Source organism: Temnothorax longispinosus, chromosome 7 (assembly GCF_030848805.1).
Source record: "Temnothorax longispinosus isolate EJ_2023e chromosome 7, Tlon_JGU_v1, whole genome shotgun sequence".
In the NCBI taxonomy this organism is placed as follows: domain Eukaryota; kingdom Metazoa; phylum Arthropoda; class Insecta; order Hymenoptera; family Formicidae; genus Temnothorax; species Temnothorax longispinosus.
The window spans coordinates 1,514,662-1,539,269 of NC_092364.1; the positions used below are offsets into that span (position 1 = coordinate 1,514,662).

The 24,608-nt window shown below is 36.0% G+C and overlaps 2 protein-coding genes across 4 annotated transcripts in view; both read right to left on the minus strand.

Moving 5' to 3' along the window:
* Acj6 (abnormal chemosensory protein 6) overlaps positions 1 to 10,579 on the minus strand; it is a 51,635-nt gene extending 41,056 nt beyond the window's left edge. For 2 of the 3 annotated variants that reach the window (XM_071783002.1, XM_071783001.1), the window contains exon 1: positions 9,496 to 10,579. In XM_071783002.1, coding sequence (XP_071639103.1) covers positions 9,496 to 9,657 — 162 coding nt within the window. In that variant the 5' untranslated portion in view covers positions 9,658 to 10,579. The remainder of the gene's footprint in view (positions 1 to 9,495) is intronic. The other variant, XM_071783000.1, reaches the window with a different exon arrangement.
* Positions 10,580 to 19,912: 9,333 nt separating this feature from the next.
* Y-f (yellow-f) lies at positions 19,913 to 23,925 on the minus strand. Its single transcript, XM_071783276.1, has 6 exons — positions 23,799 to 23,925; positions 22,247 to 22,510; positions 21,701 to 21,900; positions 21,365 to 21,572; positions 20,855 to 21,190; positions 19,913 to 20,316 (listed from the first exon to the last, which is right to left on the minus strand). Exons 2-6 carry the CDS (start codon positions 22,506 to 22,508, stop codon positions 20,111 to 20,113), a joined length of 1,212 nt encoding a protein of 403 aa, XP_071639377.1. The 5' UTR covers positions 22,509 to 22,510; positions 23,799 to 23,925; the 3' UTR covers positions 19,913 to 20,110.
* Positions 23,926 to 24,608: the final 683 nt, after the last annotated feature.

Here is a 24,608-nt window from a genome sequence, read left to right on the forward strand (position 1 = left end):
CATTGAGTTCCGCCATAATTTTCAATTGCGCAAATTAACATTTTCGTTCTACGCGTCTCCGTGAAACGTAATAAATAAGGGGGCCAAGTGAGTAGTAAATATAAATCAGGAGTGATTGGATGTAACCGGGGGTGTTATGTGTCCCCAGTGTCCCGTGTGCGGGATCGTCCGCGGGTCTTCTACGACTAAGAGAGAGAGAAAGAGAGAAAGAGAGAAGGAGAGAGTGAAATACACATCCCGCAAACGTAGGTGAAACGATCGTGAAACGATGAACCATCTTCGTATAGCGATGGGGCCAAGCTGTCCAATTTCTTCTTTCACAATTTTTAAACAATTTTAATATATCGAGATCATTTACTCTAAAAGAAAATCTATGAAATGTTTCGGCAATGAAAAAAATCTGTCGATTCGCCGAACTTTGAATAATTATTCTAATCTGAACTAAATATCGATTTATATTAGATAAAATAATTTGATTAATCAATTATTAGAGATCATTAGTGATTAAAAAAAAATCGTGACAAGCTTTTCCGTAGCAAGGTACATATATATCGAAATAGGATTTCGCCAATTGTTTCGATTTAATTGATTTCGCCATTCATCGATACCAAAGAAATGTATTTTACATTTAAAAATATATTTTTGTCATAATTACTTTAACCGTTTTAAGTAAAACGGATTTCATTGTTTATATACATATATATAATTTTGATTACAATAAGTTGGCTTATATGTGATAGGTGATATTTCGCGTTATCTTAATTTTAAAGAGGCCAAGTATATATCTGTCCGTATATCTGCACAGCAATTGATCTGGTGCGAATGCATCGATTCCATCGCTACTCTTATCCACCTACTTTACCCTCACTATCGCAGACGACCATGATCGACGTACTCGACCGGCGTCGACGTGTCTCGATACTTCGGGGTATTCCGCAGACGTAGACGAGCAATGCACCGTCGGCAGAGCCACGTTTCTCACGCCGCGCTGCCGCTTTCTTTTAATTTCCTCCCTAACATTCATATCCATCACTAGAAAATTAACCCTTTATAATTTAAAGTGAATCGAATAGTGAATCGTATGTAACTGCTACCGTGCATATGATAGAGTATCCAAATTGATAACAAGGCTGAGACGTCTCGAATTTATTATAGCGAAGGGATTAGATTATTCAAGGGTATGAAATATAACTGGATGAGGTTCTACTCTCTTGATTCAATCTCTCTCTCTCTCTCTCTCTCTCTCTCTCTCTGCAGAAATTTTTCAGATAAATGAAAATAAATTTCTCTTTTTTGAAAATGTAATCAAATTTAATTGTTATAAGTTTTTGCAACTTTTTTAACATGAAACATTTAAATAACTGTGCCTTAAATTAAATTTCCATTTAAACAAAGTTTGTTTTATAAGTTAAACAAAAAACATAGTTCTGTGTATCCACTCTGCAATTTGTAAAAGTCTTTTATTTTCAAACAAACAAGTCAGAAACTATCAACGTTTACTTTCCTTACTTTCGTCAAGGAAAAATCCAAATCGAAGTTCGGCAATCTATTTTAAAATCACCCTGCATATTAACGATTCGCACGACAATATCTGATGCTATATCAAGTGAGTCAGTTCGGTTTTCGGCAGGCCGCATGACACGAATATTCCAGCGGCGAATATCCACGAATAATCTTTTTCGAGCACCGCACACGTATACTGCACACACGCTCACACGCACACACCACCTCACTTTTTTCCTCGCTCGTACACAGGTGCGTACTCGTGGAGAGGCACAGGTGTAGGCCGGATATCGATTATGCAATCTTGTGGCCAAGCGGGGAGCCGTGGCACGTATACGCCGTAATGCACAGGCTGCGAGCGTCCCTTCACCCCTCCGGCGAGCCATCCCCGCGCGCATAAAATAGTTCAAACCCGCCTCGTGAAGCACTTCTGACGTTAATTGTCGCCTTACTACCGCCGCGTCGCGCACGTACAATCGCTTGTCACGACGCTACACATATGTCGCGTTTCAGATTTTGACGAGAGACGCGCGGTGGTCTCGTCACCATCTATCAAGATTTCTTCAGAAAATTAGCCTAATTGAGCGAGAATCTTTTCTATTCGATTTATTTAAAAAGAAATAATAATAAGCGGCAATAATAATATTTAGTATTTCTCATCTGTGTTATCGTCAGAAAATGAATTTCATGTTAAAATCCATTTTAGTAAAATATAAAATGTGTCCTAAAATTTGTACCTTCAATGACTTTGATTTGACACTTTTCTAGATAGAATAAAAAATGTCGATATGTCTATTTAAAAAGAAACTTATAAACAATTAACATATGATTATTTATTATAAATTTCATGGTATAATGGTTCTGAAGATGTTAAATAAAATCATGCATTTATTATTAAGACAGTATAAATTTAATGGTAATTGTGGAACAAAAATATAAATCAACCTGCACGTTAAATTCTGTCGAAAGATTAATATTTTTCGTATAAATAAAAATACACAATTAAAGATTGCAAATGTAACTAAAGTTTGGTGATTTTGCGACGTGCAACATACTACTCCGATAGCAAAAGAGCTCTTACTTTCAATGGTTAATTGATAATGACATGCCGAATATAGAGGACCAATCGATAATCGCTACTAGCTGCGGCTCTTCGCGCGATGTTTATCGCCTGTCGTTGCCTTTTCCGTGCAATTTCCAAGAGAAATTGGTAGCGTGCAATTACCCATTCAGTCGTGCAAATCCAATGTTTCTTTAAACATGTACTTAAAATAAAATGTTATTTGAAAAGTTTAATCTCTTATTCTTTCAAATAAATCGCTATAAAACATATTTTTGTTTTAGAATATGAAGAACTAAAGTTTCCAAGTCTAATAACTTTAATTGTTTTTCGTATTTGCTATTAGTGTTATTAGCAGAGACTAAATATCTAAATTATTTTGGTATCGATATACAGTAACCTATATTGTTGTGATACCGGTACATCCATTGATTCAATAGTAATTTTCTATAGATAATAATGCTGGTATCAAAATAATGATATTAATAATGATATTAATATTACCGTTATTAATTTTCATCTCGATTTTCTACATATTTTTATTTTTATAATATAAAGGGAGAAAGGGGGAAGGGACTGAAAAAAGATTAGTATAAAAATTAGAAGAAAAATATTATATTATGTGATTTTACATATTGTTACCATATATTAGTCAAATTAAATTTTAGTTTCCTCTTTTTTTCATTGATAATAATGCTTTTATGTTATTTTAAACTGCAGATTAATCACTTGAAACGTAGTTTCAACGTAGGTTGCCTTAGATAAATCGAATTTTATTAGTAACTCACGTTCTCTCACTAGTAATTGAATTGCTAACCTGGTGAATAAAGTTAGTACGAGTCTCATATATGTTGGATTTGGTCAGCGTGAAATTGTATTGATAAAGTTCAACTCAAGAGAACTAAACTAAGAAACTTAATATAAGTCAAAATGGATATTAAAGGAATAACCTAATTTTGTTTACGAAAAAGTACACATTGGAATAGAACTTAAAAATCATTTTCAACGTATTGGATAATGTATATAACTGTATAGACAGTAACGCTTGGCTCTATAATTTGGGTCTATACTGTTAAACTGTTTTGCATATACAATTTGTTTTCTAAAATCAATTTTTTTCATTAGATTTTAATTTTATTATGCTCATGAGACTTTTTCTTATTAAAAGATCAGTAAGATAAAATATCAATATACAAACAGAAATAAGTGAATATATGAATAAATAGGAAATCTGAAAACTAAATTTAAAGAATTTTTTCTAATAAATTACATAAATTATGTGATAGCCTATATATAATTTATTAAAAAATTTTGTACATAATTTAATAAATTACATATAAAAATACATTTACATTCTTTTCTATCTTCCGATAGAATAGAATTGTATAATGAAACTTTCTCGAACGTATTATCATCTCTTTGTACAATGTTAAAAAAAATTAGGTCGTTATAAAGCGGGCATCGCTCACCTGCCACCGCGACATGGTCGCGCAATGAATAATACATATATGCAGCATCCAAATGTTTGATATCAAAGTTCGACTGCATTGCGGCGAGAGGCGAAAATTAAAAGATTAATGACGTGTAAAAAGAGTAGATGCGTTTATTAAGCCGGATCGTTAATATGCCACCCGGATGAAAGGTTCGTCAACCAGAAAACATGCAAAGTAACGTCCAACGAAGCGTGAATAATTACCATCAAGCCGATGAATACGTAATGGGTCCCTGTATTAATTATCATAGATAATTAACACCGTAGGTGAAAACCACGCCTGATGCTCATAGACAATTAATAGCGATAGACAATTAACGATCGACCTTCATCGATACCTTCTTTTAACCGCGAACATCCGCGCTCATATGCGCTTGCGCGGTATCAAAATAAATGTACACTCGAATGACCAGTAATCACCGATCGATCGTTACCGTTTCGTCAGCGAATCGTTTATAAAAATGTTTGTGATATTCGAAAATAATCTCATTCCAAATTTCTTCCTTTTAATTACTATCAAGATAATATTAGCTGCTTTAACATTCGTATAAATTTTGAAGATTATAACGTATTTATATTTATCATTAAGCATTTTAAGCTGATCTTAAGGTATACGATAGCTGTGAAAAATAATGCATCTGATCGTTGTTATTTATATAAAAATGAAAAATTTGCCGATAAAGTTTAACGTTTTTTCTTATTGTTAGACAAATAAATTAAATCGCCGATTTAAGGCGATCCTTTTACAACGTGTTATTGTTATTTTAAAAAATGCAGATTTTTAATAGTATCGATATTCCCTATTCTATCCCACTCGACTAAATATAGAATGTGAAGGAATGTACCAAAAGTGTTTTGTGTGTGGGTGTTTCCGATTCGCGGAATCACAACTCTCGGTCACAGTATTAGTCATGTCCGATCTGTACTTAGAAAATCGTATCCAGAAGAAAAAGGCGATAAAGCATTAGTATGCGAGTGAAATGGGAAAGGTAGGAGGGGAGGTGATGAAGAGGTGATGGTATAAGTACGCTGGGATGCGTTCCGTGCGGAGCCACCTCTCGCGCGTTATCGGGAGAACTGAACAGAAAAATCAAAGGAAGGGGCGATTACATCGGATTCGCGTTACCGGGCGTAACAGTACGGCTGTAATCTCATCTAGGCACTCAGCTCGTAGCGACGGTTTTTATCCTATTACGTCACATGAATAAACTAAAGACTGCGGAGCCCGCGATGTAGCCCAGGGAACGCATCGCGCCGACGGGGGAGGAAACTCGACGCTTTGGTCGTTCGATATGGTTTTGGTTTCGACCTCGGTAGTCGGAGAAGTCTGATGCCGAGGGATCGGAAAAGTGAAGGACAAGATGGACAAGGGAGATGAGAGCGTGGCTGAAGAAATGGGTAGAGAAGAGAACGTGGCTCAACTGTGATTGTTTCCGCTTAGATATCTGCTAGTTTCACAGGCTTTATGAGTATTGCCGTAAAATAGGATGAGTTGAATCGATGAGATGGATAGAATCAAAACTTATTTTTCTTTTCTTTCTCGTTTCAATTGCAGTAGCAAAAACGACATGATAAAATCGCTCTAATGTAAATATAAATGTAAAATTTGTTATATTTATTTCCTTTTTTTATGTAAATTACATAATTTGCAATGTCAAGTTGTAAAGAAATTGTTATACATTTTTGCATAACTTGTGAAATAGTGATATCTCGAATTCAAATGCCAAGATTGATTCACTTTGCAATGTTAAACATTTGAAAAACATGCAATTTCAATAAACTTCCTGCTGCCCACAGAAGAAGTTAAATACTAGAGTTAATACTGGAAGTTAGAGAATTGTTATTACAATAAGTAAGACCATTGTTTCAACAATTTGCAATTGAAAGAAAAGTAAAAGACAATAGAAAGATTTTGATTTTGAAATAACGATCGCGCGTAAAGCGTGTATTGTCAAAGACCGAGCTCTCATTTTACATAAGCTTTTATTTCTCTCTAGGATTGTGCCAATTTTCAACATTAAAAATAGTGACGAATAGCTTTCATGTCTCTATCTTATTAAATTTATGAAGACTAACAGCGTAAGGTAAAGTTAGCGGCATATTCACAACTAAGTAAACTCGCCGTGGGGGTCGTAAGACATTAAAATAATCGATATCCGCTCAGATCCTAGACTTTACTCCAGCGGTTTAATCCTCGTCCTTATAATATCAAAAATTTCTCCTTTCATTTATTTTAAATATTCTTACGTAGAGGGACTTTATCGACAGTACGTTTAGATTCCTCTCTCGCTGATGGCTCGATATCTTTGGACAACGCAACTTCTGTACGATTCGTTTAATGATATTTCGTTCGACCTTGATAGAAAAACATATCGCTCGATACCTACGTGCATACTCTAAATGCAGCGCTTCGGCAAACCGTGGAATATGATTTAAATGAAACCTTGAGACGTTTAATTTTAACTGCATTGCGAATCGAAAGTTATTTTTATTGAGCGCTTCTCGCCGGACACGAATTCTATCGCTACGGATATTTCCCCGACCAATTTCACTTTTGCATCGACCGAAGCTGCATTTCTACGACAGCTCGGTAATGCAATTTAGCGCGATCAGATCGCTGCTCGAGTGATTGTTATATTCACAATGGTGATTCGGCGCAAATAATAGTTTAAATTCAATTATGATAGTCAGTTGTTGGATTGGCCTAATTGGAGACAAGCTTATCAGAACAGGATTGACATAATTCTTTGAATTTGTCGATATATGAGATAAAGAAGAAATTATACAAGCGGAAATTAAGCTTGTTTGTAAATTGAAAAATGATTTACATATTATGTGTTGCTTTTTTCCATACAATCAGGTTTCTCTTCACTACTTGTTTGACATAAGTGATGCCAATGTAAGTCAATTACTGAGTCAATTAGTTTTCTTTGATAAAATTATCAATATAGCCACATTAGAGTTTTTTTTTCAAAATTCTTCTTAAAACGAAATCCAATCATATTAATATTGACTGAACGAAATACTTATTTATGATTTCTTAAGGTTCGACTCAACGTTTTTTTTTAAATTCTATTTAAAATGGTTTTATATATGTAGAGAACAAACAAAATGTGTTAGACTACTATTATCTCCGTACAGACAATTACGTATCAGTATTTTCTGATAAATATTGAAGTATTTTCGATAAAAATATTCTATTTTTTTAAAACTAGTTTAGCATGCTATGAAGGAAATATCTTTCATGATTATTTGATTATTCTGGACATTTATAAATCGCCCACAATCCTTTATCCGTCAAATTGTTTTAATTATTATAAAAAAAACCCTCAAAAAAGCCAATCGAATATATTTCAGATCTAAAAGTAGAGTCACTTGCCTCTAATAAAGATAATTTTTTTTTTAATAAATATTGGAGAATTTTTGAAATCTTATCCATAGTATAGATTTGTTTTTCAAAATCCATTCATATAATTCTTAATAAAGATACGCTATAATCGCGATGAAAATTTCTTAAAATATTACTTAAATTAGATGCTATTATGTTAAATTATTTTAACTATTATCAAAATATGAATTTTTAATAATGATTGACTTTTAATAGTTTTGTATTATTTTGAGTTATATGTGATAACAGTGTTTATTATACGGTAAAATAAAATTACTATTGTTAGCACAAACTATTCAATAAATAGTAACTTTAAAGTGCCATTGTCACTTTTCTTTATACCTACTACTTAAATATATTTTTAAATATAAATTCTCTGAATATTGTACATTTACAATGTCACTAGTAGTAACAAGATATATAACTTATCCATTCTCGCGAAGAATTTCACTGAATATCTGTTTCATTAGCTAAATGCAATTCTGAAGAAATGGATCCAAACTTTTCCAGAAAGGCGATGATTTATAAATATAGATGCAACTTGGGAGAAATATTGATCTTTCCATGAATCTAATATATAAAAAGAAACATGAGTTTATACGTATTCTTGATATTTCCCGCAGTTATATTTATAGACATATTCGCACTAAAATTGAGTGTGTCTACATGTCAGCAATAAGTATGAGAAATATGAGTATACAGCATAACAGCATGCCGACGCGGTCAAGTGTCGGGCAATGAAAACGAATGAAGAGAAATTTCAACGACATGCCTCGCCACCCTCTTTAAATGCTCCGTAGTGTCGTATTCTTACGTTTATCCAGTTTACCGTTTCAAACGCATTTTAAATAACCGAAAACAAATTGCATATCAGCCGTACAATAACACGTGTAATATATTGCATGCGCGGTAAATAATACAATGTAATTGAATGTAATCACGAATACGTTCAAATATTTCAAATGTGTTAAGCAAGTTAAATCTAAAATGTATGTTACACATTGTACGCGGTGTAGTAATCTTTTGTTAGATTAATAAACAAATTATCTATTCAATTTTATTATGAAAGAGAATTGACTCCTTTTAGATTATCTTTCTGATTCTTTGACTATATAAACGAATTTGTGATATTTTCAACTTTTAAAGAATGAGACAAATTATATTTTTAATTCGTCTAAATATATTATAACTTGATATCATTATAAGTTAATTCGTGGAATAATTTAATTCCGTTAACTTTTGTGGTCGGTATTATTTAAATATCTATTTTCACCGGATAATTGAATATGTATCGGTAAGAAAAAGCAGTTTCAGCTTTCTTTATACAAATCTTGTTGCGGCGTTGTTCAAAATTTTTGAGACATCTAATCGACAATACGTACTCTCTTAAAATAAAATCTTGATTTGATTTACTGATCTGCTCATCGAAGCAAGAGACACAATCGATGAACGAAGCTAAATCTCATCCATTACTAAACACATTAGAATATTCATGGAACGTTTTATGTAATGCGATTACTAAGAAACTTAAGATTGATTCAAGAAATATCCGATAAGTATCCTATTATTTTGTTCCTATTATTTTTTTATTTGTATCCTATTATTTTATTCACTATTTGTATCATTCAGGATGCTCTGATATGACAATTGCGATAAATTAATCCGCTGACTTGTAATTTTTAATATGTTATTTTTATTTAACATTTGTTGTGCTACATAAATACAAATAGATTTTTCTATTAGAACTGCCTCTACTCACAATCAGTTACATACATTCCGGTCTCTTCTAGTGCAATACGTATAAATATGTACAAAAGAATAGGAAATATATAACTCGTTTAAAAGAAGAAACGACCCATCAGTATTGTAAATACTAATTCGTTTATCGTTGCATCGCATTTACGTCGCAGATAACGTCGCGACCCAAGATAAATTGTGAAGATTCTCGCGAAGAATTTCACAATAATCCTCGAAACAGTCGAAACTATCGGGCGGGATATGTGTATAAGGTTCGACGAAAATCACAAGTAGGGAACAAGTAGTTTCACTCACCGTAGAGTTCGGCATACATCGTCTCGGCGGCGGCGGCATCGGATCCGGCGCGGCGCGATAAGGCGGCGGCGAGTATCTCCCCGAGGGGAAGCACCCCGGGGCGGTGATCGGTGCCCCGTGGAGTCCCTTGCTCCCCATCATCTTGTCCGGCGAGTACATCATTTTGCGTGCCGCTAAGCCTATCCCGGCTTAAGGGTCCGCGGCTGGTTTCCGAATCGGCACCCTCAGACGGAACGACAAGCGTGACACCAGCAGCGACGGCTGCGCTTCTTGGTTCCAAGACGCATTCGCATCTGTGTGACCAAAGTGTCTGGATATCGAAACGATTTCAAAAAGAGTTGTTTGCACCGTTCACGTTTTCACCGTGCGATATGTGCCGAGCGAAGTCGAGCCACGTCCAGTGGAAGAGAACGCACCGATATGATAATCCGTTAAGAGATCTCGGCACCTGTACGATGCACCCACTTATCGTTGGTCTCGGCCGAGAGAGATCAGTCTATCTGTACAGCGACGGAGAACGTTGGAGACCGGCGGTTCCGCATCTCGATCGTCAGTTTAGATTGGACACCGATTGGAACAACGTTCGCATAACTGCACAGTCAACGAAGACGCACCCGTGTGTGTCACCGATGACAAGCAACGATCACCAACGATCGCGTATTCGCGAGCACCTTTCTTTCCGCGAACTAAGATCGATTGCACCGCTACCAGACACTTCACTCGACGTTCACCAAGGTCCACCCTACGGCTTAACGTTCCCGCCAAAGGAGGGCCGGGGAAACCGATCGAGATCCACGATCCGAGCGATAAAGTCACCAGATTCTTCGTGTCCCACGAGATTCCCGGGGTGACACCGGCGGAGGGAAAGGGACGAAGCACCGGCTCGTCACTGCCATATACAAGGGTTAAAGGTTACGCGCAGGGCAAGACGCGGACTCTTGTCCCGAAGCTCTGCACTTTTTGGCGCTGACTGGCCAGCGAGGAGCGCTCCGCGGATGAACTCTTCCAGGGGGATGGCAGGAGCGCTGTCCGTGTACGTGGGGTTGCTGGTGGGGTTGCAGCGGGGGTTGGTGGTCCTGGACGATGCGGCAGCGTGGCGCTTGCCCACGACGAGAGGGTTCGCGCTCGTGTACGGGAGGGAGAGCAAAGGGGGTGAGCTCGGCATCAGCCAGCAGAACGGAGAGCTTCGCCGAACGGGGGCGGAGCCTCGCGCGGTTACGCTTGCGCCCCTAATCTCATGCACGTCGGCCATCTTTGCCCTTGCTTTCAGGCCTCGCATGGGTGTCGCTAACCGCGACCACCCGTTTGTCCATCCTTCCCCGTGTGTGTTCGTCTCTGCGCGAGTGTGTGTGCGTCTCGCATCCCTTCACCCTTCCACGTCTACGCTTTGCCCACCACCGCCGCCGCCACCGCCGTCGCCACCACCGCCGCCGCCGCCGCTGCCACCGCCGCCGCCGCCGTCGCCGCTCGCGCTCGATCCTCTTTACACCCTCTCTCTATATTTCTAGTTGAACCAAGTCCATCTTTCTCTCTTTTGCCTTCTCTATCTTTCCACTGGTACATCTCTGTAACCTCTTCCGGCGCGTCTTTCTCCTCCATAGCGAATATCAGCTATCTTATCTCTCTCTTTCTTTCGCGTGCGCGCTCGCTCGCTCGATCATACGCAAATGTCATAAGCCGCGTTATCTTTACGTTTTGGCAATATATAAATATTCGCACATGTTTATTATAATCTTTATCTCGTTGGCTTGATAAATCCTCTTTCTTATTTTTATCGTTTACATACATGTATACATGTAATTCGTACGCACGTAGGTACGCGCGCTTTCTTTTTCCCATCTCGTTCAATCTGTCTCTCCACCGCTCGCTGTACACCTTTCCTTCATTGGAAAAGTCGTCGGGGTAAACTTCATCCCCAAGTAAGTCTCACCGTCGCGCGCGCGTCAGTACGGAAACGGATGATGTCTTTTTTTTCTTATATCTACACATCACATCGAACTTTCGTTGGCTCAAGCGAAACTCGCTGTCACGACGCTTTGACATATTAGTAAAATCATATCTGGTTCTATGTACATTACATGTATATTGTATGCGCTACTTTGTATTTTTCTTCTTAAGAAGACACGCTCGAATCTGACGTTACTGCCGTTCGAGATGAGCGATAGGCGAAATCGGTGCTTCTACCGCGGGGAAATCACGTATATGAAATCCGTTTTCAATCCCCCATATAGCAGTACCAGCGACTGATAAAACAATCGAAATTCATTAATCCGTATTGTTGTAACATTTATATCGTTATCAAAAATTGGTCTCGATATTCTTTGTACCGTATAGCAAGCTGCGCGATAAACGTGTATCCCGTGTTTCCCCGCATTAAACCTTTACGAGAGTATACCGTACGCAGAAATTGCGCATATAAAATCTGTTTTAAATGTTCACGACGAAATGTCGAAATAACTGAAATTCATTAATCCGCGTTAATATTACATTTATATCAAATTAATCAGAGTATATTTCTTAATACCACAGAGCAAGTGCAACGCACATGCACAGTTCTCAAATTAAACGCTTATTTGCTCCGTCCATAATAACATTGCATGCAATTTTCATTTAAAATGTATAAATTTTAACATCAGGCAGTTACACATAACGCTGATTACGCTGTATAAATGTGGATTAATGTTTTTTGAACTTCATTTAAACTCATTCACTTTATTTTATGATCTTTATTTATTTTCCAAATATATCTAGTTTAGCAAATGGAAACTATGGGCGCTCAATAAATTTCTATCTAATGTCTCACAAATGTAAGATCACCGGTAGAATTTTTATTTTTATGCCACGTTTACAATGACAAAGTGGCACTAAAGAAAACGAAATACGCGCGACAACGCGCAAAATATGAATTATGTTAAAAATAGGTATCTTATGCAGTTGGCATTATAATTATACATCCCGCTCATTTCTCGTTCCGTCCCTTGAAATACTCAAGTCACGCAAAAGCATTAAAAGCTATCATTAAAACAGCCTTGAAGCACATGTGTAGTCAAAACTGTAATTAAAGCGACGAAAGGGTATGACAGTAAGGGGAACGCCATTTGTTGTATTCTATATTTTAACGCTATTTTTTAGCACTTGAACACGTTCACTCTTAAATCCATGTAGGACAGTAATCACGGAGAATAGCGATTGTTACGATATATATGAGTATATGTGCAATACGAAAATAATAACATCTAGAAAAAAGATACATGAAAAGATATATTTAGTTAGTCCATACCACTTACTATAGATAATATTTTCAAACATTTGTCTCAGTATTAAGGCAATGATTTTAATGATTATGTATACGTTGAAATTTGGGCAAGCAAATCTTCGCAGTAAGTGCAGACTTGTGCGAGCTATTTTATAGTAAATTTTTAACGTGCCGCGAACCCTTCGTCCAAGACCCCTCTGTTAGTCCCGCAAGGTTTCGGGATTTCGGTCGATCGAATAAACGAATATATATATATATATATATATATATATATATATATATATATATATATATATATAAAGCCGTTCCCTGCTACATATGATCTTGCCAATGAAACTGACCCGTAAAAAGATTGATCTCTTTTTTTTATGCATATATAATATCCTATCCTCTTATATTTATTTAATATCCCTGATTGTCGTGGATAGAAAAATCATAATGATAGTTTGTTACGCGAGTTCTTTTATATGACAGTTCTCTTACGAACAGGGTCGCAGTCTATTTGTAAGGCGGCACTTCACAAGCCGCGAACCGCGCGGTAAACAGTTTATTCCGTCGGTGAGTAATATCGGTTATTTACCCCTTGCACCCCATGATCAATCGTCCCTCGCATCGGAAGTCGGAAGTTGAAAGACGGAACCAGACGAGGAAAGCGCTACTATACCCCATAGATCGTCACGACGACGCATCGGGACGATCTCCGGTACAGGGGAAAAAAAGGAAGAAAACGAGCGGATCAGTAAGAGACGGAACGGACCGTTGGAATACGTAGGACGTAGATGAGAGAATCGTCGGGAGCGGCAGGGGGTAGGTAGGGACAGGGCGGAGGGACACTGTGCGAGTTTGGCGGCAGTCGTTTTCCGAGGGATGGTTGGGCGGAAGGTTCCCGCGGGGCCTGTGTTATCGCCTCGGCAGGATGACCAGCCCGCGGTATCAAATATTAAACCTACTTGCACCCGGCAGCCTATCCTCGACAAGATATCCAAACCTTCCCTCTGCCGCCCCGCGCACCGCGACCAACCGGCCTGCCCTAACCGACCTACCACGTATACCACATCGCCGCGCACCAACGGCTACCATCAAAACCTACGCCTAGCCACTATATCTCTATCTCTCCACTTGCCGCTGTGCTTACGTTGTTTGTTCGTATAACGCCGGGTATTCGTGGCCAGGAGTACAATTCGCCGCCGCGCAGCCATTTCGTACCGAAGTAGCTCGGCAAAAATTGTTTTCTGACGGTATTAAGAAGGTGCAACGAAAGAGAGACAGGGAGAAGAGAGAGAGAGAGAAAGAGACGGGGTTAAGATACGATAGCCAAATATATGGTTAATCACGTGGAGTAGTACGCGTACAAAATTGAAACAACGTCGTGAAATTAAGAGACTCTTCCAGAGTTCTGCTAAAAATTGATTTATTATTATAAGAGAAGAAGCCTGAACGTGGATGTAGACGCGTATATCTGTGACAAAATTTGTTATATGTCGATCAAATACACACAAAGAAAGGAAGGGAGAGAAAGAAATTATTTTATACAAATATAAGATGATTTCTTTTTATTGTAACTTTATTCCTGCAAACTGCTAAATAACAGTGGTATTTTTAATACATAATACATGAAGTACACGTGGAAAGCGTCATAAAAGAATAATTACGAAAAAAATATTACTATGTTTCTAGTTATGCATAAAAATACAAGAACAGTGTGCTCTATATCAACACTGCATCCACGCTTAATAGTTAACATATATATGTATAGTTTCATACAACATGTCGTCCTATATATTTGCCAAGCGTATAATAACAGCTTTATTAATATTTTATACGTGTAATCACGTTTTATACCGAGGGTTAAAGTAATCTTTTTAATATAACCATATTTTTATCAGAATACGACGTGTAAACCCAGTTTTATTTCACGGACGTATGAAGAAGTTCAGAATTAAGCAAATATATACTTATACGTCAGTAAATTGTGATATGAGTTCTGAATTTTGTTTTAAAGATTTCGACAATATAATAAACGTGATAATCATGTAATAAGAAATTATTAAATTACTCGATTATAAATTACTTGAGCACTTCCACAAAATGATAATTTCGAGAGAAGAATTACTTCTATGAAATGACAAAAAATTTTTATTTATCATAGATATTATAATTTTTTTACCACATTGATAAGCGTGTAAATGTCTTACGTTTTTACAAAAGCTGCATTTTATTTACGCTGTTTTGTGAAATTGAAGATTTTATTTGTTAAAAGAGAAGTTTTATGAAAAATGTGACTGATTATTATGAATATTTAAAAGCAAAAGTTTAATGCAATAAATCGGTAATTTTAGGATATTTTTCTTATTAGTGCTTATTGATTTGCTTTATTCTTTATTTTGGCAACACAGACTATATTGCTGAAAAATGCTCATTATAAAGACATCCCATAATTTTTTGTCATTAAAAGTATAATCCGCACAATTCGTTGGCTCGTGAAATTATATGAGGAATAAAGATGTTTATAATTGTTTGCACATACACATTCAATGGTTCGATTTCTTATAAAAAGTAACCGTGTATGTCTTTCTCTTTTTTTCTTTCTCTTTCTCTCTCTCTCTCTCTCTCTCTCTTTCTTTCTCTTTTCATCATGTTATCTCGTATAATTATCATGTGATGCGACATTTTCATACTCTTAACAAGAAGTTGATAATTATATTTATTAACTTAATAAGAAATATGTACATTGTTATACAGACATTTTTGTTCATTGCGCAAAAGCATTTCTACTTCATGCATCATCTGCATGATAATTATTCACTTTAACAAAAAATAAACAGTATTGGTATAACATAATTATATAGAAGAGAAATCTAAAAAATCTTTTTATTTTTATTTCGACTGTGATTTTTAAAAATATATTTTATTATTATACGTAAAGTAATTATTAACATGCAATACGCGTGATTTAAATTTTATATATTAAACTACACATTTTCGGGCGTATTTTATAATATAAATAAATAAAATGAAAGATCCCTCCAAACAAAAGTAATTAATTATAATTTTCATTTTTAATAATGCTATATTTTATGATTCATAATTAGGACATTTTTATAAGTAATCTTTTTATTTTTGTAGAACACAGGTATATGTACCTGATATAGAATAACTAATTATTTAATAACAAATTATAATGTTCTAGGATGTATAGCTTTCAAGAAACTTTCTATTTCGATATAAGTGCGAAAACATATCATTATTATTTAAATTTATGACTCTTTTGTCGTAAAGGTCGAATAAACTGATGACATTTAGCCATATTTCGTAGAAATGATTAACGGTCGAAATAATTAAAATAATATGTTTAAAGTGACGCGTTAAATTGCGTTGAGTTATTAAAATTGTACAAAATTATCAAGCTAATTCTATAATCCGATCTGGCATTCGTCATTCTTTAATTGCCGCTCTTAGAAAATCATTTCCGCACCGTCGTTTCCGTTCGAGCCTGCAATATTAAAAACTTTACAAATTACCGTGGCTGAGATCCACAGTTAAATTCACCACCCTAGATCGTAGATTACAGCAATTGTGGCGGAGAGATAGGAACGAAAGAGTGCGCCCCGGTGGCGGCGGTGGCGAGGGTGGAAATACGGAGGAAGAGTCTGGGCTGTTTCGAAACACGAAAAGAATCCACGGGAGGAAACGCGCGGATCGTAGGGAGATCCAAATACACGGCGGGAGAAAACATAGGGCCACGTTTCGCCATACAATACACACGTACGTGCGCGCGCGACGTTACGCGTGTGTGGCACGTTTTCCTCAGGCTACAGTCGTGCCGCTTTCCACGCATATACACACATGCGCGCGTACACATACGCACACACCACACGTATGTACACCACGAACACATGTACACGTACACACGTGGCACTCACACGTGCCCACGCGGGCCACACCGACGCATAGATTGCATACTTATGTCGGCACTGTGCACATAAAGTTAGGGGGGCGCGCGCTCTCCTTCGCTGCCGCACAAGAATAAGAAACACGGTAGCATACATAAACAAGAAGGTTGGGGATGCAGCAATTTAAAACGTACCCCGGAATTCCTCCCAGCGGAGTCGTAGAGCGGCCCTCCGTATTACGAATTCCTCCCCGCCCTGCCGGTGTCCTCCTGCATCTTACTGGGAATTTCGGTCGTATAAAGTGGTACTATGGGCGCGAGAAGCAGTGTATTAGCGGATATATCTGTCCGACGATCGCTACTTGAGATCCCTCGATCGTGGATTTCGATGACGTGTAATCGGTTGTACGCGGGAAGGTTTCTCTCGCGCGGATACAGAGTGCTCACGAATACGAGCATTTTCGAATAAATTTATTCTTTTGATATGAGATGGCGCGAGATCACCATTGTAATTAATCGCAAGTAGAATCTGTTTAGATAGCAACATCTTATTCGTCTCGCGAGCGTGTCGACATGCTTGGATCACTTCTCTTTCATTTGCGTTATTCGTAATAAAGGGTTAGATACAAAATGTTGTTTAACAGAATCGTAAGAAATGTGCATATGTTTCTTGATGAAATTTTTACACGAGATATTATAAATATTCATAAATAACGCACAAAGTAGCGCGGCGCCATACACGTGGGACTAAACGTATCGCGGGATAGCGTTCGCACGGTACGTGGAATGCAACAGTACTGAAAAAACGAGAAATGCAATTCCCCGTAGAGATATTACACTTATTATGCATGAAACGTACGATTTTTAAGCAACTCGAATTTACAATCTTTAAACAGTTGTTCTAGTTTCATACGGCGCAATCAATTGTACTTCCGCAAATACAAATAAATATAACAGAGATCCAGAAATATACTTTCCAAATTAATACGAAATATTTGCATACGGTATAAATTTAAGTAACAATTTGTAAACCTACTTGTTTTATAAAGAATTAATACGTAATACTAAAAATTATCAATATCAGCAAATCCTGAATTTCGTATTTTTCTCATCACTTATGGAAGCAATAGTTCGCGTCAGACTGAAAATATAGAAAGAAATTTTGAAATATAAAAAGAAGCTTTGTGAAACTCAAAAATTGCATATGAGATATTCTATAAATTTTCCGTTATAAATTTGTGTTATTCCTGACGATACCTACACAATCTACTGATACATCACCGACGCGACGTAGAGGGTAGGTGGGCCTTAATCATAGCGCTCGCAAAACTTAACCGAACAATGCCGGCACACGAATCCTTTCACGGTATTACCTATTATAGAGATCAGCGCCGGCATCAGCGCGGATAAGTCAAATAACATTAACAATGGAGAATTTCAAGTTACTTCAGCGTTGTGAATCGAGCGATTGAGTGTTTGAACGGCGGTGTCGCCTCGGGCGGCTGTGTTTGCAGATATAAGGGACTCGGGCCGGGGTCTCGGCGAGTTGGGGGAGTTCAATTGGTGGCAGCAATCCTAGTAATGTACCCGTGGGGCCGTGTCAAAGTGCTCTCTGCAAGAGCACGACGTTGCATTCTGCATTCTACACCTTCATTCTTAGGAGCGTGGCACGGGGGTGGGGGGGGGGAGGTAGGTAGACGGAGGATGGAGGGCGGTACGAGCGAAGATAGGAAACGGCGATTCCTATTGGAATCCACTTGTCCTTCATCTTTCGACTTATCGATAAGATAACAAAGATACCTGCGGGAAATGAATAATTTAACAGAGTTGACAAATCGTGAATATTTGAGCGGTGGAACTGAAATTCAGGGAAGGGGGCAGGGTCATGTGGAAACGGGTCATGTGGAGGCTTCTCGGGTACGAGCAGCTGTAAAATGTGTGACGAGATATATACGTATTGTTTGTACCGACAACTGCGCGAATCGAGGGTCTTGTGGTGTCTCGCGAATAATTTATATAATGGTGTTACTTGGTAAAAGTATTAGAGAGAAAGAGAGAGAGAGAGAGAGAGAGAGAGTGTGGGGAGAGGAAGAAGAGAGGAAAAGGATATATATGAATATCGTTTACATACAGAAAAAAAGATCGTGTCTCGTTTATATGCAAATCATTCGGCTTCAATAAAAGTGATCGATATTATCGTATCAGTATGCATATAATTTGATTTACCGAAAGATACCTTAGAGAAGTTCCATATCGCATACTGGAGTTCGATGGAGCGTGAATACGGGCCCTCTCCTCGTATAATCCGGCGAGGACTGTTATAAAGGTGGGAGACGCAATCTCTGCAATAGCCGTTTTCTTATTCCACGGAGAGATTACTTGCCGCGGTTAATGGCGCCGCGCGAAATCCGGCGATTTAATTGAATGTAGGTAGCGACGACCGCTGGCATACATTTTAATTCTGCAGACGCGCGGCGACGAATAGGCCTTCAGTCTTTTCGCACCTCCGCGCCCCGGCGACTTCGCTTTAAAAACCGACGGCTAAATAATGTATATCACAGCGGCGAGAGCGGGCGGTAAAACAGTTATAAAAACACCGGCAACTACGTTAGGATCAATTATTTAGGATGTACAGCTCCGTAAAGAGAGAGTAGACCAGTCGTAAAGGGGGCGGAAGAAAGTAGCGCTCCTAGGACGGGTTTGACGGGAGAAGGGAGAGGCGGAAGCTACCACGGGAGTTATAAAGGTTGCAGTTAAAAGTTCCTTGAATTATCAAGGGATTGACTAGCCAGCGACATAGTTGACGGCTTATTTTAAAATGACACGCTGAAATTTCAATTCCGCGATACTCGCCGCGATCGAAAATATATCCCGCTTCTAATTAGTTGCGAATTGATCCTTTCCATTCTCTTTAACACAACTGATTTTTAAATCATACGTACCGATTGCTTATCATATGTTACGAAATAACGGTCTTTTTTACTTCAATTTTTTTACATCTGATATGTTTAAGACTAGGCGAGAAAGAAATAAGACGTGATGAGAGAGGAAGGGAGGGAGGGAGGAAGAGAGAAATTAAACGTATATGATCAATTTTATCGAAGAGGATATAAGGAAAGTTAACGGGTTTATATGACACATATGTATTCTGTTACTTGCTAGAAAGAACTTCATGGCCAGTTGATATTTTGTATAAAATTATGTATATAGGAACCCTCTTCTTTGATTTAATTTAATGAAAAGAAGGGCGGTCAATCATAGATGCTAAATTAATAATATGACACGTTTAATGAAGAAAAAATTACAATTAAATCTGCAAACATTGATACAAGAGTAATACAACTACTTAAGAAACATTCGATATTTCACAATTTGCAAATATAAAGCAGAGTTTATAGTACATTTGTCATTATATACGGTGTTATATGCATATATAATTGAATTTAGAATGTCTTTTTTCGTGACTTTTATGATTTCGCTGCGTTATCTTTGCACATAGGTGTTAATGTGTCGAGATCAGCTGAAGTAATGAAAAAGTTTGTCGTCAATGGATCGAAGCTGTCATACATAAATTTCTGTAAATTATTAGAGAGCACGTATAATTTTCGAGACTCATTATCGATAACTACATCCTGAGGAAACACTAATGTTGTGTTGTCCTGCGCCACCAATTCTGCAAATAAAAATTACGCGTGATTTTTACATAAAAAATACGATTTATATAACAGTGAAATAGATTATAATTATTTATTATTTATTTAATTTTGTTAAAATATTTTTAATTGTGCTTATAGAAGCTAGCGATGGTGGAGTATTTCAACGAAAGGTATATATACTTTGCTATTTGTGGACTTTAGAGACATCTCTGATGAAATATATGAACTACATTGTAGATCATTCCAATATTATAAAATTTTGTCGAATGATACAAATGGTGTAAAATTTTGCAACTTGCTAAATATTAATTATATTTGAAACTTAATGCATTGAAAGATAAATGATCAATATTATCAGTTAATAAAAGATAGCAATAAGTTAACTTTATAAAATCTTTTGTCGTGTATAAGGGGATTCTACTAGTAACTTGACAAAGATGGAAAATTAGATAAAAAATTTATGTATGTTGATGTTATAATTTTTCTGTTATAAAAAATTGATATATGTATTTATAAATGCAAATATAGTTAATAATTTTATCATATAATACTTACTGAATGTTTCCGGATTCAATTCCTTCGTAATATCCCAACACGCAATACCGTTTCTGTTTACCTGAGCAAAATAGTTAATACATGTTTTCGGGTCAATAATAGAAGATGGTCCTTGCGTCAATGGTCCCTTGGTACCAACAATGTGGAAATTACTGTAGACCCCTGATTTTTTCAATTGATTGTCCTGCAGAATATCCGTAGGCACAGAAAATTCCGTGATACCGGCCATGGAATGGAAATAAAGCATTCTATTCCCATCGGTATCAATCGGCGTTAACGACAATCCGAAAACACCGTCAGTCCACTGGAAGTTATAGCCGCTAATATTGAAGTCACCTGTCAGAATAATTACCAGAAACAGTCAAGCTGATCACAAGACAATAAAATAAATTTTAACGAAAAAAAGTCTTATCTGTTATCTTTGAAAATTAATCAGATTAGTCTTTCGATTAATGGCTTGAAATCCTAACTACGATGCATGGATAATATATAATATTTTATTAACATTACCGTTCAATGGATCGAAATGGAAGAAGTGATGATTAATCCGCCAAGAATCGTTCTTTTCCCAACTGTACACCACTATGCCATATTCGCCTAAGTCACTCATATACGCGTATGCTTTGTCGCATTGTCCCGGTGCAACATCGACCGCAAGATCGGCAATGAAAGACTCCGGCTTTACATCCGTATCTTTCAAGGTATATCTACGTATAATCTGCAATGCGTACGGATGGATAAATGAAATAACTTGCAATACAAATTTGAGACGTATAGAAACACATATTGATAGATTTCTAGAATTAATATCGATTGTAGACATTTATAATTTTTGATAGACAATACCATGTTTGTTTTTAAATCGATAACAATAAGTCTCATCGGTCGCACGACTTTGAAGTCCCCCAAAATATCGTCTACTCCTGTGTCAAGACCCCACATACGATCGCAAGCATCGATTCTGAGACGGAATATGTTTACGAGGCCATCAGGGGAACTAATGTTATTTGCTTCAAGATCAGGATACGGTATTAAGGCTGGACTGTCTATATAAATTATTAAAAATGATATAATAATAGGTGAACTTGACCATTTATGAAAATAACACAAATAGTGAAATGCGCCTTTTAACAGTCGGACTGGATCTTTATGTTTAATAATATTTTTGCGTATACATCTTTTTCCAGCTCAACAAATTGTGTACCGAGTAATGTCGGTTGAAACACAGTCTCAAGCCAAAGTGGAAAATAGTACACGTGATTAAATTGATAATCAATTTAATATTATATCAAACATAAACTTGGCATTGTATACATCGCAAAATTTGCGTAATATAAAACAAGTGTACGTTATACGTACTTTAGTAAACTTTGTTTAGCTATATTTACTTACGCTTGTTGTCGCTCATTGAAAAGCTATTTAAAGTAGCTAAAACACCTTTCTTCCACCGCGGTACCGTGACGAACATTTTTTTGTGCCAAATGACCAAACCTAATGGCATGTTATTTTCCGGAATGTAATCGCCGGAAGCTATGTACTCGTTTCGGATGGTATCATTTGGCAGTTTGAATTCGACCTGCTTCCACGAATAAACGGTATTAAAGGTGTGACCGGTTGCCATGGCCAGGCAGGCCAGGAACAGCAAGTAGAACATATCTGCAAAAAAATCAATCTTCGTACAAATAACGATTATTGCAAGCGTAATTGTAGCCTGTAACCTTTAGTCGATATAATTTAGAATTGTAGACTAAAGTATAAAAATATATCTGCATATAGTGAATAATTTTTAACTAGAAAAAGAATGATTATAAATTTTTATTTATTTTGACACGAAATTAAATGTTGAGTATCTGTAATGCTCAATCATAATATAATCACAAGTGACTATCACTCTTAGGCATTGGATACAATAAGTAATAATATACACTTAACAGATAATTCTTTGTAATCACTGCAAGACATATCGTTTATATGAAGAAAATGATTATATGACAACAATGATTATGATTTATTAGAGATGCACATGCACGTATTAAAATCAGGAAACTGGAAAATCAGAAAAATCATGTTGATATTTATGGGTATCAAGAATATCTATTATTATAATATTTATATAATATGCACTTGCATTGTTTACTACTATTTAGAATTAAGTCAAAATTTCACGATTATTTTAACCAGATGTAAGTGAGAATATTTGCATTAATTTATAATTTACTATTATTTAATCTATAATATTCTTTGTTATGTCTATAAGAAATCTATAGGATATTGATTCAGAACTTGTAAATGTCAATGTCAGCGTCCATGTCAATGTCACAAGGTGGTGCCTGAATATTTTTACCACGGTATTCCCTACGGCAAGATACAAATTAAAGCAACTTTTTTTTCTGAGAAGAACAGGTTCTTCTCAGAGATTTACAAGTTCTCATTTTAATCTATAGCGCAGCTGCTTATGAAAATGTAGAAATATAAATATTATTTTTGAATTATATGCACTTGAAGATGAAGAACAGAATTAAGTTTTAAATTAAATTTAAGTATTAAAAAATACCAATATATAATTCTTTATTTAATATTACGTAAGTTTTATTTGAACAAAAATATTATATTAAAACTTTAATTATATAAAGTTTTTTAATATTGAATATTACTATTGTAATATAATGGATCCTGAAAAGAAAGATATCGCAATCAAGTTTTAATTATAATTATATATGTTACATTAACTTCAGAAAATATCAAAATATGACGCAATAAAGAATATACATAGATACTTATTATTTATATATAGATATATTCAGATATATTCAGATATAATGAGATTAGTTAAAGTTTCCTGATTTTATCGATTTATCTATAGTGTAGATTTATATTTAAGAATGAACTTATTGTTTCAAATACATGGAAAAAGATTGCTTAACGTAATTGCTAAAATACTCACTGCTTAAACTGGTAAAGCGGCCTTCTCTGGAACGAAACAAGATAGAATGACGCTATAACACATCGGTATCGGCTTTTATACCTTCTTCCAGTCGTAAGTGTCGATGACTCTGGTATAAGAAAATGTATACGAGTCTAGATACTAGATAAAATATTAGAAAAATGCAGTCTAAACTTTGGATGGGCGGATTAATAACAAAACTATGCACGTCTTTTTCAATTAATTTTGAATAGATTTTTAAAAATTGTTTCTGGATATATTTCTTTTTATGCATATTTATGCTAATTTATGCAAATAAATATTTCTCTTTCTTTCATTCTTATTCTTTCCGTAATGCTCTTTCTAGTACTCTTACTTTAAATGGTCATTACTAAATTATCACATTCGTTTATGTCATAAAGACAAGATATAAATTAAATATATACTAATACTGAGAGATATTAATATTTCTGTGTAAATTTTGTATACTTTTTCCAACTCAGTAAACTGCACGCCGATTATTTGTCGGTTTTACAGTTTTTTGTTAGAACAATAAATCCATAATATACTTAAAATTGATAATCGCTGTGTTTTAAGATCGATAAGTAATCGACGCGCAGTTTACTGAGTTAGAAAAAAATACACAACACAGAAACATTATTATTAGGCTATCAAGATCCAGTCCGACTGAAAATGGCATCTTTTCTAATTAATTATTAGATTTATATTAGTCCTGTTTTATTTATTATAATTTATTTTAATATAGTAAGAAACTCTTCATAACTAGCGTTGTAAGAATAATAATGATACATTCAAAGTTTTAAGGAAACG

Coding starts and splice junctions, on each gene's coding strand:
- Y-f (XM_071783276.1), bottom strand. CDS start 22,508: ATGTTCTACTTGCTGTTCCTGGCCTGCCTGGCCATGGCAACCGGTCAC. Junction 21,573..21,700: donor TCGATTTAAAAACAAACATG/GTATTGTCTATC, acceptor TACGCATTGCAG/ATTATACGTAGATATACCTT. Junction 20,317..20,854: donor ATTGAATCCGGAAACATTCA/GTAAGTATTATA, acceptor TTTTATTTGCAG/AATTGGTGGCGCAGGACAAC.